A 19,600-nucleotide genomic window follows, 5' to 3' on the forward strand; every position below is an offset into this window, starting at 1 on the left:
CTTAAAAGACCAGTCTACACCACTATATGATTGAAAAAAAATTGAAAAATTTTTTTGACCTCTGAAATCAAGATTGAAAAAGAAAAGCCTATCTTAGTAGTGTATTAAAATAGGCCAATGCATTACAGAGCAGTAGCATGGGACTTTCGAGTTGTTACTGTTCCAAGTAGCGATAATATACATATTTCTCTTATTACAAAGTACAAGTTATGTTTTATAAAGAGGTATAGTATAGTAAATCATGTTTAGATGTGTATAAGAGACAGGTTTGATGTCAAAAAATCCGCCCAAAAGCTTATCTTATTTCTGTTGGTTACGCACCGCTGATTCGCAATGTTTGTCATCACTTCAAGATGTCTACCGATTCGTGAAAAAGGCGTATTGACTGAGAACATACAATAAATACAAAGTGTCCCATAGGCCTACATCGCGGTCAAATTTGTTTCGGGGAGGCCTAAACGATCCTGCCTAGGCCTAAGCCTACACCAACTGCCGCCGAACACGTTTCCTGCTGGGCCTCGTCATGTAGCCCAAGGCTAGCCTAGGCCTCATAGGCCTGGATTTGCCTGTTTGAAAAACGCTTCAAAACGTCAGATAACGAAACATTTTGCTCAATATGCACTTTCATACGGAAAGACTCCCGTCCATCCTATCTCTTATTAACTTCTGTAGACCTTTGCTACCGATTTGAAGTAGAAAAACAGCATTTTTGCCGACTGTGTCGCAGCAGATGCTTTTACCTGGCAATATAACGTTGGTGGCGCTTTATGAGTGGAAAAATTTTTAAAAATATGAAAATGATCTTTTTCTCGGTCATTTTTTCGGCATTTGCGGGTCGTATTCGACGTGTTTTTTTTTTTTTTGGCATATGAAAAATCAGAAGCGGGCCAAAAATCAGGGTCGGGTGGTGACGCTAAACAAACAAAAAGAAAGAACTGCCAACTTGTATGGGTTTTTGTCCTAATTTCGTAGGCTATTACATTTAATTCATACTCATATTTGAATAGCACATACGATTGGGAATACATAGTGATTTGAAAAACTATTTTAGTTTGAACATGGAAGTATTAGGCCTAGTGTTCTATGTAATGTCTACTACTAACGTTTTCGCGATAAAAACAAATTGTCGGCAAACTTTTTCCTGACCCATGCGCAAATCAAAATTTGGACTAAAAAACGACTCAAAACTGGTGGTAGGGGTATATGTTTTATCGCGTACAGCTTACATTTTCTATCTAACCGAAAAAACAAACATTTCTCACACAATTACATGTCCACCAGTACCGTTTAGGAGCCTATTTGTTTACAGACATACAGACAGGTTGTTGCCATACATACACACACATTTCACATCTGTATCATCCCAATAGTTCTTCTGTGACTAATAGTTCCTCTGTGACCTGTGATCACAAAGGAACTAATAATAATTATAATAATAATAATAATAACAAAATAATAATTGGCTTTGACACTGCAGAAAATATAATTTAGAAAATTTAAAATGAAATAATAAGCCTTTTTATGGGGGGAGGGGCATGCACCCCCTCACCCCTGAAATACCAATGACACTCCAGCGTGTAGTAGTTACAGTGCATAGTACCTACAGTACTTATATTCTGTCATTAGAATTGTTACAAGTTGTCAAGACTGAGTGTAAATGCTTACTCTTCAACATCTGATGAGGAAACAACGTCCTGTTCATCACTGGAAGGGGAGGAGCTTTTATTGCTGTCTTTATCTTCTTCTTCCTCCTCCTCTTCACCTTTATCGTCATCATCGTCATCCTCATCATCATCTGAATAAACTTCACTTGCTTTCAGAGGTTCTTTCTTGGCAAGTAGAGCCTCGGCTGAAATGAGAAGAGCGAGATAACAATACGGACCTTCCACAAGTGATGGGCGAGTCGAGTGGCTGAGCGGTAAGGCAGGGTCGCCGCTAGCTACAGCCTTAACATTGGCACTGGTTCCAGCCGCTCCTCGCACACGGTTCGGTTGGTAGAACCAAGTCTTCTTGGATAAGGCTTAAAATGGAGGTCCAATGTATACATCTGGCTCATGTGCACTTTAAAGAACCCATTGCATATTTCAGAAGAGTAAGGGTTACCCCGATGCTATGGTCCATTTTAGCCCCTGTCGTTGTGGAATGATGTGAACATGTAGCTACCATGAAGTGAATCTTTACGGCTGCTAGGTTGTCACGGACCACGCACATACGCAATTCAGCACAATGACGCTGCAAGTTATGGGTTATTCTCCTACTTTTACCTTTTACATAACTTACTTTTTTTCTTCTTTTTTTCTCTTGCATCTCTTAAACTCTTGATAGCTATTGCCTTTTTGTCTTTCTTTTCTTCTACTGTTCTCCTTCTCTCTTTACTTCTATCACTCTGTGACTGGAGCAACCTTTTGGTAATATCCTCTTTCTTTTGCCGCTTCTTCTCTTTCTTAGCATGTTTCAACTTTCTCTCAATTTCAAACCTGTCAACAAAACAACACAAATGCAGCAAATTAATTCCTAAAAGGAAAGATATATTGGTTTCTATAAAATAAAATAAATTAATTATGTATTTAATTGTAGAGTGTTTTGGAGAAGGTACAAAAATGATATAGTACATTGGCATATTTGGTATTTATTTGAGAACACACTTTTCAACTGTTCTTTAGAATGAATACTGCAAAAGAAAAATAACTTAAAGCCAAAATCCAGGTGTTACACCCCTTTTCAATCGTCAGACTGTATCATTTTCCGTTTTCAAACAACCTTTCATTTTCTTAGAAAATTCATTTGTACAACATAGCAAAACATTTTTTTCCCTCCAGAGCTTGATTAAGCAATTCAGAATAACAAACATCAAAAATAGCATTCTTAACTACAAAAGAAACAGAACAAAACATGCTATGATACAGACTCATTTCTATATCAAATTTTAAACTTTAAGAATTTGATTGACGTTAACCTTGTCATTAGAGCTTCACGCTTCTCTGCTCTGTTAAATATTTCCTGTTCTCTCTCCATCTCCGTCATCTTGTCAAGCCTGGCCTTGTCCGACTCATCCCCGATAAAGTTATCATCGTAGCCGTCATTAAACTGCTCGTCGTCATCGGAGCTTGATATATTACTGGAGACATTGTCACTGGAATCAGACACTTCTCCTGAAAATATAATTGATTAATATCTTTGTTACTGTTACCGGGCATTTATAATGCACCTTTCCTTTAGGTTGCAAAGTGCAAGTCAAGTTTCTCTCCCAAATTTCAATTAACTTGAACAACAGATCCAGGCTCGTAGCCAGGTTCTTCCAAGGGGGGTTTTCTGGGCACGAGGTTTTCTGGGCGCGAGGTCCACAGTCGAAGTCCCGGTGGGGTTGGTGAAACCCCCAAAGCAAGAGGATTTTTGTGCTTTATGGGTCTAAATAATGCTATAAAAGCAGATATGTTTGAAAATGTCTGTGTCTGGGTGCATTAGTTGGGTTGGAAGACTTATTTGGGAAATTTAAAGAGGGGGTTTCGCCAGAAAATATGGGGGTTTGCTAGGAAAGGGGGGTTCTCCTGAACCATAAAAACTCCCCCTGGTGTGAATTGGATACAAAAAGTTACGTTTTAAGTGATCTTTTGAAAATATTAGGAAGATTATTCAAGAGTTGGGCAGCATAAACTGAATAAGAAAAACTACCAATCCTCTTGTTACAATGTGGTACAATTTAGTGAAGTGAAGAGGGGTATCAAGTAGTCCGAGTTGGAACACGACGAGTAAGGAGTAAGGACAAATAGGAAGGGGAATAGCCATTTATACCTTTGTAGACAGTAAGAATGATTTTAAAAACAACTCTACTGGCAACAGGCAACCAGTGAAGCTCCCTTATGATCGGAGCAGAGTGTGTACCAGGATTGCACGAGAATATTAATCTAGCAGCTGAGTTTTATAAAGCTCTGTCCATACTATCAAACTCTTGCATGCCCATATATAGACATGATGTGTCTATATATGGTCATGATGTGATGTCATCATGACTATATTTAGGCATGACACAAGTTCTAGTCAAATAAAATCTGATAGACTTGACAAGGCTTTCGTAAGTGCTGCTAACACTTTGTAATCTGTGATGTAGCACAACACTGGCTAAGGTTCTGCATTAGCTAACAGAAAGATGGATCAGCTTTAAAATAAAAGAGATTGGAATTAAAAAATCAACATTAAAAAACATATTATGATGTCTTCAAATACAAATGACATGAGATACCACATTAGAGAAACACAACTTGTCAATAATGATTATTATCAGTATATGTGGCAAAGACAAGCCAAACCAATCACTCGTCACAAATCGTGTTTCAGAGAAAATGGCCTAAATATGCTTGAATGTCAAATTTTTCAAAATCTATTTTATTGCACTAAGCTAACATTTATATATCTATACATCATACTATGCTGTTATTTTCCCAATATCCAATTTTAAAACAACATTTTTTAAGGATTTGATGATAGTTTCTGCATGAGAAATGCCTGAAATCATAAAATTTGAATGCTGATTTCCCATATATTGTTCTTTAAACAGCTTTATGTTTAAACGCTTGTAAATTCATAAGGAAATGTCGGATTTCAATAATTTTTTTACCGTTTCATAGCTATTATTTTATTTTTTAACACTGTATTAATGACTCAAAATTTATTTTTGTGACGGGTAACTGGTTTGGCTTGTCTTTGCCACAGATGGAACAAAATTAAATTAAAATACAGAACAAGAATGGAAGAATTCAAAATATATTTTCAGAATTAAGTTACCGGTACCTATTATTTAATCCCACATTGCTTTATGAATAAATCCCATAATGCATTTGGAATTTATTCCCACAATGCATTTGAAATTCAAGTAACCCAACAACACAATGTATTATATAAATTCAATCAATCCCACAATGGATTAGACATTCAATCAGTGGAACAATTGTGTAATGCTTTTCGAATCAAACCCCAATGTAATAATACATTTGATATTCAAGATAAAAAGGTACTACTTGTCAATCAATCTCTCAATGTATCTGGTATTCGATCCCATAATGCATTTGACATTTTGTAACTACCTTCTTCTGGTGATGATTTGTCGGAATCGCTTTCGATTGAGCCGCCATCAGATGTGACCTTTGACTTGGACTTGGGTACCTTTTTCTTAACTTTCTTCTTTTTCTTTCCACTCATGGTCCACTGAAAAGAAAGTTGAATACAGTAATGGAAGATTTTAATTAACATAAATGAGTGAAATTTAGTTTTGCAGTATGCTTACAAGTTGATAATATATCTATATGTTTATTAAACATATTTAGGTAGGATAAATAATATATGGATGAGATTGTAATATTTTTTTACAATATGGTCCTGCAAAGATAAATTGCTGTAGTCTGTTATACTGTACAACATACAAGAAGGCTACCTAAAAACAATACAATATTATTAACAAGAAGACTACTTACAAAACAACAATAAACATCAATAATTAAAGATAACAAGCTGAAATACTGTTATTTTAATGGAATTAAAATAGATAACAACTGGCATTAACATGGAATATCTGGCAGAAGATTCAACTCACATCGTCGTCACTTTCAGATGTCTCGGAATCAGAATCGCTTTTCTGAGATGAATTCTGCAATTCTGTTTCTTTCTTTGTCTTCTTTTTAACTAAAGTCCTCAAGCCCTGTAAGAAAACAAAATTGATCAAAAAGATACTTGTTATACTTTAAATTTAAATTTGATAAATACAGGATGGAATTTTGTATTGTGAACAAAATCTTGGTGTACTACAACTTACAAAGATTTAAAGTCAAGGTACTGTAATTTAAAAAAAAATAAACACTAAAGTTTTCTATCACTCCTTTACTAGGCCTAGTACTACTACTTTTTGCTTTAATGGTGGGATAGCCTAGGCTACTTATATATTCTTTATATTTATCAGATAACTGATAAAAAAACACTAATAGGCCTAGGCCTAGGTCTAGATTTTGTATTAACAATAGAAATAAAGATTACAAACTACTTATAATAGATAGGTCCTAGGCTCTCTAATTGATTGGGCAAATACCTCGTTTAGTCACAATGGAAATGCCATGAAGATCTTTCTGCTAGGCCTAGGCTTTAGCTCTATATATTATGCTACAGTCCTAACCCAACAGATATATTGTAAGTCCATGCTAGGCTAGGCCCTAGGCCTAGGGCCTAGCTAAAGAAACATCAATGTCATCATGTGGGAATTTCCCATCATAATACGACATAATAATAATATCTTGAATGAGTCGAATTGTATAAATTACGAGCACGTACAGCATCGAGGTCTGAGTTACTGTCTGAGCTATCAGAGTCTTCGACAACAGCGGTTCTTTTTCTCTTCGACATGTTGCGGAGAATGTGCTGTTACTAGCCCATCAGTCGAGAAGCGTCAAGGTTATCATACAGCAGCGGAACTGAACGAATTTTCCAGCCTCGCCAGCCACTACATTCTACCCTATTCGTTCGTCGCCGAGAGAGGCGCGCTACATGAAATTCCACATTCTGATTGCAAGTATCTTCAGGAAGTTCAGGCATGCAAACAAACACAAAATTGTTGTTTGTGCAATTTTTACAATAAACGTAGTTTTTGTTTTGTAACAGTTGTATTAACGTATTGCTATAGAGCACAAGTGTTATCAAAATGAAGTAAGTAATAATAATTGAACAAATATTTAGCATTCAAAATACGCTCTCCACCTAGACTAGCTAGGGCTTCACTGGCAACACAGACTTGCTGAATAAATCAGAAAATAAAACATGTAGGGCCTAGTACAGTAACAAACTATAAAAAATACTATTATATTATAGGCCTAGAGAATATTGTCAAAAATAAAATAAATCCATACCAAATGAATGGTCTTGACACACTCAAAAGGTGGGTTTATTGCAATTTTGTTTATTAAAATGTTGGAAATGAAGAGAATATTATTTTTTATTTCATTGAAATTAATTTCTTTTGGTGTAGGTTAAACGTTGACGGATTGCTTGTGTACTTTCCCTTTGACTACATCTACCCTGAACAATTCACCTATATGCTCGAACTAAAGCGGGCACTTGATGCAAAGGTAAGAGTATTTCCTATATACCAAATATTAATATAAATTAATAATATATGGCACTATGACTGTTATTGTGATAAAGTACCTGCAGTCTTTTTTTCTTTCTTCCTCCTAATTTTTAAAGTAATAACTAATTTCCAATTTTATTAGAAATAAAAATTAAGTAGCTGGATCATTTTTATCTGTAGTGGTTGGATGATTAATATACACTGGTTCTTGCATGAATTATGATGATTACAATGTGTTCAAGTTTTCTTTTTTCCTAATATACTTAGGGTCATTGTGTGCTGGAGATGCCTTCAGGAACCGGGAAAACCATATCCCTCCTGTCACTCATTGTTGCCTATCTTAGAACTCATCCAACAGAAGTTACCAAACTTATATATTGTTCAAGAACTGTTCCTGAAATAGAAAAAGTATGATTCAAGAATTTAACAACAAAAACATTTTCAAGAAATTGTATTCTCACAAATTTGTTTATTTTAAACCTATATTCATTCTTACATACCATATAAAATATAATCATCCTGAGTTCTCGACCTTGTAATTGGTTATGATGTTGATCAATGTTACCCTAATTAAAACTTGAAATGTTCACTGATCATTAATTTACTTGTACTAGAGAATGTCATTAATGTATAGAAATTAAAAATCAAAGCAAACAATAATTAATATAGATTGCAGTAGTCATGAATAATTTATATTCTGTAGTCTTATGTTTCACATAGTGGATCTTAAAAACTTGTACTTAATTTTTTTTTTAAATTAAATTATTTTCCAGGTTATGGAAGAGTTGAAAACATTAATGAATTATTATGAACAAGAGATTGGAGAAAAACCAACAATTCTAGGCTTGGCACTCAGTTCAAGAAAGAATCTCTGTATACATCCAAGAGTAAGTTACATAAATAAATTTATTAAATAGTAAACAAAATATGAAATATCCTATCAAACCCTTCCCAAAATACCCAACTGATCCCTCTCTAGATGCCCAATTAATTCAACCCCAAGTTGTCCAACCAAACTCTCCCCAAAGATAATTACATTTTCCCTCTTCCAGAAATCTCCCTAATTCTTCCTCAAGACATGAACCCCCTAAATTCTGTCAAATATTCCCTGCTAATCCACCCAAAGATATCCTAATAAATCCACCACAAGATATTCTAATCCATTTTAAGGTGTCCCTTTAATCTCGTTCCAAGATATTTAACTAATTACCATCCTCAGGTTACTTCACTAAATCTTCTCAATATCTCCACTAATCCATCCATCATTATTCAGTATATCCCTACTCAAGGGTTTAGCCAGAAAAACGAAATAGGCCGTCCAAATGGAAGCCAGTGGGCGTGACACTGAGCTGATGGGTGGGCCACACACATCTTTGGAAAATCCCCACCGAATGGTACGAAAACAAGGAACATTCAATCAATAAATGTTGCTTTTATCAGACGTAAATATGATTTAGCTTTAATTTAATGTAACATTCAATAGATTTGAAGAATATAAAGAATTTGCTAAAGGTAGACTAGGCCCAATTAGGCTAGGCCGAGCTGATTAGGCCAAGCCGTCCAAGCTGTCTCGGTAAAAGTGGCTTTCGTAAATAATTGTAGGTCATCCAGAAGACGGCCGGATGGCTCGCTGGCTAAGCCTATGTCCCTACTTAAGATGAACTCTCAAATTCCTCCAAAGATACCAAAAGACATCCCTCTATTCCTGTTAGCTTTTCATTTTTGTTACATTAGTGTTAAGTTTTTTTTAAAGTACTGTACCGTGTTTGTATTTTTAAATTTCTGTAGGTTAGTAAGGAGGCCACAGGCAAGCTGGTGGACAGTGCCTGTCAAGGCCTAACAGCATCTTACATCCGTACTAGGAATCACTATGATGATTCCGTCTCTGTCTGCTCATTTTTTGAGGTGAGGTCAATATACTGCTGATAAAAATATTTATACAGGTTTCTGATAGTATATGGAATAATGACTGAATGTACACAATCTTTTATTGTTTGTATTGAAAGTATTGTATCAATGTAAAATAATAAGTAATACAAATTTTGTAGCTGACAGCTCATAAAATGTTGCAAGTCCATTCAAAACAAATTTTATTTACAATAAAAATGTTGTTAATTAGAATTAATAAAGTTGTTGGAACCTCAATAGAAACTAATTATTTGTTTAGAATTATTTGGGATGTTTCAAATTTATCTACCTTTGATCTCCTGACATCTGTGTTTATGTTATTTCTCATACCTTGTCATTCCTATTGTTTTTTATTAACTTATTCTTCGAATTATATAAGAACCAAATAAAAATACACTTTACAAGATTTTTATCCTCATAATTATTTACATTTTCTGTAGTTATTTGACAGCATTGGCAGAGATGCTCCTATAGATGCTGGCGTTTACAACCTAGATGACTTGAAAGATATTGGCCGTGACCGTGGATGGTGTCCTTACTTCCTTGCAAGATACACAGTATGAAAACATTATTACATTAATAATAATTCATAATAATATTAATATAAATACTTGCTAATATTGCCCTATAAACATATCACAGATTACTTTTAGAAAACCGGAGTTTACAAAAGTGGGAAAAGTCATTGTCACAGATAGACAATCAACTGTGGGTTCTATGAAACGCCTACCACCGTCGCATCAGCAGATTTTAAGATGAATTCAGGTTAGAACCGAACATGTCCCCCTAGCATTCTATTCACCTGTGTTTCAACCATTCTTATTCCAGATTATGCATGCCAACATTGTGGTGTACAGCTACCATTATTTACTAGATCCGAAAATAGCTGAACTTGTTTCAAAAGAATTGCCTAAAACATCTGTAGTTGTATTTGATGAGGCTCATAACATAGGTATGTTTACATAAATAAGTTTTTTGGTCTCATTTTACAACAGCCCAGAAGTGGTTACGTTTCTTTATTTTAAGTTTTAGAGTCATTGGCTTAAATTTATTTGTTTATTTATATTCTTTAGTTTAAAAAAATATAGTAAATCGATAAACATATTAAAAATATGCTTTCTCTGAGAAATGGTAGTTTTAACACCATTTATTTTATAGATAATGTTTGTATAGATTCACTTAGTGTGAATATTACGAGGAGGACACTAGATCGTGGTGAGAGCAACATTGATTACCTTAAAGGCTCTATTGAGAGGTTAGTGTAGTCAGTCTGTCAATCAATCAATTAGTCTATCTATTAATCAATCAATCAATCAATTAGTTATTCAAACAATTTACTTGCAAATCAATTTATTATTCAAGTTAATTTTCAACTGATCAAACAATCATCTACCCCCAACCAAGTAATCAGTCAATCAATCAATCAATCAATCAATCAATCAATCAATCGATCAATCAATCAAACAGTTAATCAATCAGTTAATTAATCAATCAGTCAATCATTCCATCAACCAAACTCGAATTCAACTAACTAATCAGTAAATCAAATACATAAAGAAATCAACCTATCCACCATGTATATTGTACTGCAGGTATAATTTCAAAATTCTACTTGTAGGATTAAAGAAACAGATGCAAATAAACTGAAGAGGGAGTACCAACGTTTAGTGGAAGGTCTCCGTCTTGCCAATGAAGAACGCGAAACTGATGCACAACTCGCAAACCCAGTACTACCGGATGAAATATTACAAGGTGGGTTACAACAGTATTCTTATCCTAGGTGGGCAATGTTTTCCCAAATCTAGATTTGCCGGTATTGTTTACTGGGGAAAAAAAATAGTTGAACTTTATTAATATGTATTTTAAGCATTAAATTAATAAGTTGCTGTATTGACTGTTAAATGTCGATATTAAGCTTGAAGCGCTCGTAATCTTAGGTATAATTAGAATAGAATAGAACATTTATATAACGCTGGTATCCACCATATATGACGTTCATGGTGCTTCTGCAAATGTTTTATTGGATATATGCAGCTCTGAAACAGGATGTTTTCAGCTCTTTCGTAAAGCTTCCAATATCCTGTGTCATCCTGATGTGGATAGGGGTTGGGTGGGGGGTGTGGAGACTATTCCATACTTGTAATAATTGTATTTACCACTATCTTTTTTTGATGCAGAGGCGGTTCCAGGAAATATTCGCAACGCAGAACATTTCTTGAACTTCCTAAAGCGATTCTTAGAATATTTAAAGACTCGATTACGTGTTCAGCACGTTGTTCAAGAAAGCCCACCATCATTTTTGAAAGATGTGTACACAAAAGTTTGCATAGAACGTAAACCACTGAGGTGAGAATCCTGTTGAAATTAAGGAAGATGTACCCTGTTACATATCAATTAATCAAAATGTTATTAATAGTATTAATAATAATATTAATTGCATGGAAATTTTTTCCGTAACTTTGTCATAGTAATAAAAAAAGAGTAAGTTACCTTTCAGAGTTATGGTTTAGTTTCTGGAAGCTTTCGGTGACATCTCGTCATCTTTGAATCTGGCGATTATTGATAATATTAATGACCTATCAAATATGGCATTCAAAGATTACATTCATCTTTTTTTTCCATAATTTATAGATTCTGTTCAGAGCGATTACATTCCCTTTTACGCACCTTGGAATTTTATGGTAACCAGGATCTCTCCCCTCTAGGATTAATTGCAAACTTTGCAACGTTAGTCAGTACATATGGCAAAGGTATGGCTTGAGTTGTTTTTCTGCTGTTAACTGAAATCTATAGGAATTTAAAATCATTCTGTCCTGATTTATACTTCAACAAAGGTCAGCATTCCCTAAGCAACTGCTCAAGACAAGATGATTCTTACACGGCTCACTTTAATGTTTCTTTATCTTTGTAGGTTTTACCTTAATTATTGAACCGTTTGATGACAAAGCCCCCACAATCCCTAATCCCATTCTTCACTTCAAGTAAGTCGCTCTTTTTGAAAACTGAATCTTGCTTTAATGATGATGAAGATTATGATGGTGGGGTAATGGTGATGGAAAAGGGATGATGAGGATGAGGGTGGTTATGATAGTCATGATGATTTTGATGATGGTGGTGGTGATGATGATGGTGGTGGAGGTAATGTGGTGATAATGTTGGTGGTGATTATGGTGGTAATGTGGTGATAATGTTGGTGGTGGTGGTGGTGATGATATTGTTGGTGATAGTGATGATGATAATGGTGGTGGTTGTTTTAGTGCTGATGATGGTGGTGGTTATAGTGCATGTTGTTGGTAACAGTGATGATGGTGGTAATAGTAATGGTGCTGGTGATGGTGATGATGTTGGTGATATCAGTGGTGATCGTGGTGGTGAGAATGATGATACAGTAACCAGATCACAATTGATATTCAACCTGTTTCAGGTGTATGGACGCCTCCGTTGCTATTAAGCCTGTCTTTGATCGTTTCCAATCTGTTATAATAACCTCAGGTGTAAGTACAAATATTGTAAATTATTATCAAATCAAATTTTGTCATAATGAAATGTATATTCTTTGGAATTTGTAATATTATTGTAACTAGAATATTAAATTCAATTCCCAACTAATGAACCCAAACTCAAAATTTCTTATTTAATTTATATTTATATAATTTGTATTTCATCTTTATACAGACGCTATCCCCTCTTGATATGTATCCCAAGATTCTTGATTTTCGTCCAGTCAGTATGGCCTCATTCACAATGACCTTAGCAAGAACTTGTATTTGCCCATTGGTAAGTTGTAGTTTAATGGAATATATTGATCATTATTGTAATCATTTTATTTCATTCAGATTATGTATAATTTTGATAAGAAGAAGGTACTTTTCCTGGGAACATGAAATAGCAGGATGTTCAATAAATGTGTATCATTTCTGTTTGTTAGTTTAAAGATCAAATTGTAAACAAAAAAAATAACATAAAATACCTTAGATAATATCTGAAATACAGTATCTAACCGACCATGTTTGAGAGGCCTTTATATACTGTGGCTCGAAGAGTCTAGGCCTAGGCTAGGCCTTCCTATTCTTGACAGATATATACATAACATAAGCCTTTACATAGTAGGATTTTAGTAGTTATGTATTCTAACTTAAATGGTTTCTGTTAAATTGTGTGGTAGATTGTTGGAAGAGGAAATGACCAAGTCACCATGACATCCAAATTTGAAACAAGACAAGATATTGGTAAGCTATTTATAATAGTTATACCCCCAAAACCACAAACACAGCTTGCATTACCTGAATTCATAATTTCGCTAACCCATGTGCAGTAATTTATTTATTTATTTAATATTTATTTATTTATTTAGCAGCGTGTGTATTGACACGAAAATGTGTTGATTGCATAATAAACAGAAGTTAACTTTCAAAGTCAGTGTAATGTGCTTGTCAGATATTTAAGCAACCTGCTTTCACATGATTGTCCCACTCGGAGTGGTCATGTGACCAAGTCACAGTCGGTATGCCGATAAAGCTGTTGAGAAGAGAGCGCAAGTGACAACAAGCAAATAACACTGGTTTTGAAAAGTAAATCTTATACAATTTAAATCGTTTGCCATTCAGTTTTTGCCTACCAGCTTGTTATATTCTAATACCAGAATGAATTAAATTATACAGTTATTGTCTTTTGCAGCTGTAATCAGAAATTATGGGAATTTACTGGTAGATCTGACATCCATTGTGCCTGATGGAATAGTCTGTTTCTTTACCAGTTATATTTATATGGTAAGTCTTAAAAAAAAAAAAATAAAAAGAAATGTCATTTTTAAAACGTTTTACTGTTACTCAATAAAGCTTTAAAGCAATTTTATAAAACCTGTGAACTAAAGTAGTTATTTTGTTTTATGCTTTTCAGGAGACAATAGTTTCAAAATGGTATGAGCAGGGTATAATTGACAACATCCAGAAGAACAAGCTATTGTTTATAGAAACACAAGACACAGCAGAAACAAGTGTTGCCTTGATTAACTATCAGAAAGTATGCCTTTGACATTTTAAAATTAATGGTTTGAAAACTCAAGCCGAGCATACATTATACATTTTGTATTTGTCAGACTCTATAGACAATGTTTGAACAGACAATTTTTAATTGTGTTTGATTTATTTCCTTACTAAAATTTCAACAGGCTTGTGAGAATGGACGTGGTGCAGTGTTGCTTTCCGTTGCTCGTGGGAAGGTTTCTGAAGGAATTGATTTTGGTAGGTTGTAATTTTAAACTCAATTTTTTTTTAAATGTATATTATATTTCTGTGGAAGTGTACCTTGGTGATTAAGATGCTTGCCTTCTAATCCCAGTGTCCTGGGTTCAAATCCTGCAGTGTTGATGGAGTGGAGCTGTATCTTGGTGGTTAAGATGCTTGCCTTCCAATCCCAGGGTTCTGGGTTCAAATCCTGCAATGTTGATGGAGTGGATCTGTAGCTAGTTGGTTAAGATGCTTGCTTTCCAATCCCGGAGTCCTGGCCTCATTATACAACTTAGTGTATAAAATTTTCACAGAGTATTGAGTAATTTATTAGTGCACTTGCTTTGTTGTTAAACTTATTTTCAATTATCCTTTCATTACAATAATGTTCTGTATAATTAATTATATATTATTATTTATTTAGATCATCATTATGGCAGAGCCGTTGTCATGTTTGGTGTGCCGTATGTCTATACTCAATCACGTATGTTGCGAGCTCGTCTGGAATTCTTGCGAGATCAGTACCAGATCCGCGAGAATGATTTTCTAACATTTGATGCAATGAGACATGCTGCTCAGGTGAGACACTTGAGGATTTCCCCTGGGCTTCACAATATTTCCCTTCCCTTGTGCTCATGTGAGGGATTTGATAACTCATTGACTAAGTATGTGGTTTCTCATAGACCCAAAATATACACACCCCTATATGATTTAGTGCTTAGGAAAATCCATGCTAAGTAAAACAATATAATCATTTAAAAAAATGATTAAATGTGAACAAATTCATTTTACCAGTCCAACTAAAATTATTGTGATATTCATTTTCTTAGTATAGCCTTGGACCCTAACTGGAGGTCATAGGCAGCCTCTTGGTTTGGACTTTATTTCAAACTTGTTGGATCCCTGATGTATAATCTAGGCTGGTATACCTAAAGGTTTTTGTTATAGGATGTTATTATGAATATTAGTATCATTGTTTATTCACAGTGTGTTGGTAGAGCTATGAGGGGCAAAACTGATTATGGAATAATGGTGTTTGCTGACAAGGTAAGTTATCAGGCCAAATTTTAAAATATTATATAACATTTTTCTCGCCCTCTCCGTCATCTACCTCTTTTTAAATCCAGAAGTTAAATTGTATTCACAAAATAGGTAAAGTATAAAGAATTCTTGCCTAACCAACGTGTAAAGCGATATTTTCTCAACAATCATGTAATTGCACAGAAAAGTTTTTATTTTTTTCTATTTTGAACATCGTTTAATTGACAGAGGTTTGGGCGTGGCGATAAAAGAGGAAAGTTACCCAAATGGATCCAAGAATATTTGAGCGATAGTGTTTGCAACTTGACAACTGATGAAGCTATACAGGTGTCAAAGAAATTCCTCAGACAGATGGCTCAACCATTCACAAAGGTAAATGCTAGATTAGATCCAGTAGAATTCCAAACATTTACATAACAATGCTGTGAAAAAAATGGTTATGCTTTCCCTGCCAGAGAAACATGCTCAGACACAATCTTTCTATTAATGCTTAGCAGTAAAATATTTAAAAAGAAGTCCTATTGGTAATTATTTCTACTTTATCCAAGCCCAGTGGGGCAATATTTGTCAAAAGTGGGTCCAACAGGTAGGTCACCTTAAGCCTTGGCTGGGTTCTGGAAAAAATCTCTGAGGGGTGGGGGCGTTGTCAGAGATTTCATATTTTAGGTCGGGCCAAAATTGTGCTTGTAGGTAATATTAGGATCAGCAAATTAATTTTTTTTTTAATCGACCTTACTGTGTCATCAAAGAAGGGGTTTCCATACGTTCTTGTTTTTTTTAATTTCGAGTGGAAGTTGATGACTTGCTGTTGTTGATAGTCTCAATTATCTTTTATGTTTGATCCACAGGAGGACCAACTTGGCTTGTCCTTACTAACTCTTGAGCAACTTGAAACAGAAGAAATGCAGAAAAGAGTTGAAAGAACAGCTCATGCTATCTAGAAAATGAATATTATGAACAACTGACGTACAGTTGGCAGTGCAGGGGCCCCGTTGTGTCCCACAAGTCTCAGGAATCTTCCGGAAATCAGGATAGCCTCCTGCACTTACAGAAAATAACCCATCTCCAGCAACCTGCATGTTTTTACTACTTAATTTCCCGGATCTCCCGGAAGTAATTTCTTCCAACTTGGGACTCCTGGCAGTAAGAAGTTTAAAAGAATGTTTCATTCACACCAAAAATTATTGTAGCTGTTGAGATTACAAATCTTAGACATGCTTAGCCCAGTCGTGCAAGAAAAAGTGATGCTCAAGAGGTGGTGTGAATTCATCTGCCAGTCCCAAGCAGTCAAATGATATTTATGAGAGCTGACATTCATACTGTCAACCATAATATACCTTTCTGGAGTTGACCGAACTTAACAACTGACCAATCAGAAAAGTGTTGTACAATAAGCATGTTTGCATATTTTTTTACACTGTCGTTTTTTGGGACCATAGCAACAGTATTCAAGGGGTGTGGCTTAGCAGAAAGGCCAATTATCTGAGCTTCCTGAGCTTTTTTCTTTCTAGTCAATAAGTAAACTATTTGAATTTACTGTACATGAATTGCCAGTTTAGACAAATATTTTGGAATAAAAGTTCTACTGTACTGCTCTTTGTTCTTAAATTTTTGTTTGCAAGACTCCTGACCAAGTAGGATAAGTTTGTGGTGAAACGTCAGCAAAATATTGACAAGTTAATGCTTTTTAATCCACCCTCAAACATGAGGCCGCCCCAGCATTTTATGTCTTTTGGAAAATGCGAAAACGTCATACTTATACTCTGTAAATATGGAGTTCAGTATCTTCCACATCATAATTCTCAATAACTTTAAGATCTGAAAAAGCCTAAAAAAACATCATATGCAGTCTGGGTTGGCTTAGTGCAGGGGTGGGCAAACAAATGGCCCCAGAGTAATTTTTTAAAATTTAAGTATAAGTAAATAATGATATTGTACAATACAGGTACACCTACTGGTATTATTGGAAGAAATAAACAAATTTATACACTTGTAATCAATAGTTAAATTATGTAATAATTTTTATTAATAATGTATAATTATATGAATGTAAAATGCTACATTAACATTATCACCAAACATTAAAAGTTATTACTACGATTTGTAGTTCCACAGTACACTATCAAAATATCAAAGAACAGTGTTAAGCCAATCAAGATATTGAATTGTACAAACAGAAATATTTTTTATATACAATGTAGTGTTTTATCAATAGTAAAATACACTTTCATTTTCTTTTGGAATTGATAAATGTGCAATCATAGATGGTAATCTATTAACATGATTCAAATGCACAGTACCTCAAGAAAAGAGTAAACTAGCCCACCAGCCGGATTTGAGTCAAGATTTCTGAAAAACTGTAGACAGAGAATAGCACTCGGCAACATGGTGCAGATCTGCCCAATCTGTCCAGACTATCAAATTTTATTTAACAAACAAACTCTTGTATGCCCATATATAGTCATGATGTGATGTCATCATGACCATATTTAGACATGTCGCATGTTTTTGTCCAATAAAATTTGGACAGGACTTAAAAAAAAAAATAATAGTATTGCTAGTACGCAAAAGCCAAGACTAGGTGGTTAATCTTGACACAGGTCTTCTGTTTTATAACCATCCACATTCTATGCTTTGAATACATTGTCGTACATTGTAACCTATTAAAATATGGATATCTTAATACCAGTGCTTCTGAAATTAATCTACAATATTTCCTGGCGATTATTTGGTTAAAATCCTCACACTCCGTGTGGACCTACGAAGGGTAAGTATCGCTGACGAAAGACTTGTTCCATTTCCAGGCACAGTTCACTCAGGGATGGGATTTCATTGCAGCTTGGTACATTCAACAATGTTCGGAAGAATTTCTTCCAGTCGGCTTTATAATGTCTATAATAAAAAAAAAACACCCCAAGATAATTAAACATTAAATGTACAGCGCATACAATATATTTAAAAAAAAAAAAATCAACCTTGGAAATCACTTGATACTAGGACTTTTAAGTTCAACTGGTGACTGGTTATTTAATCAATTGTAAATTCACATTTTGTAGTGAGGACCAACACTATTTATTAGAAGTGGCATTACAAAGATGCCTAAATAATGCTCTGGCTAAAGTCTTTGCTGGGCCCTACTACCCTGGGGGATGCCCCCTTTGGGTATAGTGCAGAGGATATATTTTGATGTGTTTTACATTCATGTTCTGCTCATTAAGGAGCCCTGCTCGGTCAATTTGGGGCCCATGGTCCTGGCAAAGAAATGCAGATTAATATCCTGGGGCTGTGATTTTAGCTATTGAGATCTCATGAGTATCACACCACTGGATATTAGTGGATGATATAAAGAAAATCTCATGAAACCTTGAAAGTGAAAACTTGTTAAGTTCATTTGGCAACTGCATCAATCATTAATACATATTTTGTTTAAAGAAATGAAAATAACATTTTCTACATTACCCAGTAATATGAATTACATTTTACAAACTAAAAAAATCTACAGTATTCTCAAAATGATCCTATAATTAACTTACCGTTTTATACTGCCTGTTATTTTCCACTCACCAGATTCTTGAAATACTTTCATATAACTCCCAAATAAAAGTGTATGTATGGTCCCTGCTATGCCATACAAGTCAGTCTGAAGAGGGAAATTAAACAACTTGTGAAAATTTAAAGAAATCAATATTAGGTAAAAAAAAAGATACTGAGTGTCCTAATTTAGGTATCAGGGTCGATCTGTGGGATTTTTTTTTCACTATAGGCCTAATTTCATGGTTCATTTCCAATCCACAATGTTAAAAAAGAAGCCAACAATACATTTTTTTAGTTTTTGGGTTGAATAGGCTTAGGGTTTTTAGGCCTTATATGTAAGATTATCATTATCTCATTCATTAGTTTCTTGTGACCATGATATGAGACTGTGGGATTGTTGCATATTAGCCAATAAATAATGGAGAGGTAGGAACGTTTACATTTTCTAAGGGCACAGAAAGACAAATGTAAGCTCAAAATTATTGTACCTGGTAAGTCCAAGGCTGGCCTGTAACCATTTCAATACATTCAAAGCAGGAAGTTCCATTTCTTGATCTGAAGACAGTTCCAGGTGGGAAGAGGTTCATGTCGATACTACAGCCCATGTCAATCAACTTCAGACCAGAGGTCCTCTCACCGAGCACACTGGGAGTTTTTGCATCTATTTGCATCGTCTGTGGGCTTCTATCATGGGGACAGAAGGCTTAAGATAATATATTTGCAAGGTTTCGCTCATAAACAAAAATATAACTAGATAACAGTAACAGTATTAGATGTTGGG

At 34.7% G+C, this 19,600-nt stretch overlaps 3 protein-coding genes across 3 annotated transcripts in view; 1 reads left to right on the top strand and 2 right to left on the bottom strand.

Moving 5' to 3' along the window:
• The window catches only part of LOC117125381 (RNA polymerase-associated protein RTF1 homolog), a 16,565-nt gene extending 10,112 nt beyond the window's left edge, over positions 1 to 6,453 (bottom strand). The window contains exons 1-6 of the mRNA XM_033271878.1: positions 6,316 to 6,453; positions 5,588 to 5,692; positions 5,082 to 5,202; positions 2,957 to 3,152; positions 2,281 to 2,477; positions 1,666 to 1,849 (exon numbers count right to left, since the gene is read on the bottom strand). Coding sequence (XP_033127769.1) covers positions 1,666 to 1,849; positions 2,281 to 2,477; positions 2,957 to 3,152; positions 5,082 to 5,202; positions 5,588 to 5,692; positions 6,316 to 6,387 — 875 coding nt within the window. The 5' untranslated portion in view covers positions 6,388 to 6,453. The remainder of the gene's footprint in view (positions 1 to 1,665; positions 1,850 to 2,280; positions 2,478 to 2,956; positions 3,153 to 5,081; positions 5,203 to 5,587; positions 5,693 to 6,315) is intronic.
• Positions 6,454 to 6,545: 92 nt separating this feature from the next.
• On the top strand, positions 6,546 to 16,875 carry LOC117125380 (general transcription and DNA repair factor IIH helicase subunit XPD-like). The gene is made up of 22 exons (XM_033271876.1): positions 6,546 to 6,687; positions 7,007 to 7,106; positions 7,376 to 7,516; positions 7,882 to 7,995; positions 8,897 to 9,013; positions 9,457 to 9,573; positions 9,845 to 9,968; positions 10,175 to 10,271; positions 10,635 to 10,768; positions 11,194 to 11,362; positions 11,648 to 11,766; positions 11,928 to 11,997; positions 12,441 to 12,510; positions 12,692 to 12,793; positions 13,182 to 13,245; positions 13,694 to 13,785; positions 13,916 to 14,038; positions 14,187 to 14,259; positions 14,669 to 14,823; positions 15,232 to 15,291; positions 15,514 to 15,657; positions 16,134 to 16,875. Exons 1-22 carry the CDS (start codon positions 6,683 to 6,685, stop codon positions 16,224 to 16,226), a joined length of 2,283 nt encoding a protein of 760 aa, XP_033127767.1. The 5' UTR covers positions 6,546 to 6,682; the 3' UTR covers positions 16,227 to 16,875.
• Positions 16,876 to 17,288: 413 nt separating this feature from the next.
• LOC117125383 (mitotic checkpoint serine/threonine-protein kinase BUB1-like) overlaps positions 17,289 to 19,600 on the bottom strand; it is an 18,904-nt gene continuing 16,592 nt past the window's right edge. Inside the window, exons 19-21 of the mRNA XM_033271881.1 lie at positions 19,308 to 19,503; positions 18,819 to 18,925; positions 17,289 to 18,177 (exon numbers count right to left, since the gene is read on the bottom strand). Of these exons, the coding sequence (XP_033127772.1) occupies positions 18,027 to 18,177; positions 18,819 to 18,925; positions 19,308 to 19,503 (454 nt within the window). The 3' untranslated portion in view covers positions 17,289 to 18,026. The remainder of the gene's footprint in view (positions 18,178 to 18,818; positions 18,926 to 19,307; positions 19,504 to 19,600) is intronic.

This window comes from Anneissia japonica, unplaced genomic scaffold (genome assembly GCF_011630105.1).
Source record: "Anneissia japonica isolate Jap-2015-1 unplaced genomic scaffold, ASM1163010v1 scaffold2003_len1103335_cov173, whole genome shotgun sequence".
NCBI classification, from domain to species: Eukaryota; Metazoa; Echinodermata; class Crinoidea; order Comatulida; family Comatulidae; genus Anneissia; species Anneissia japonica.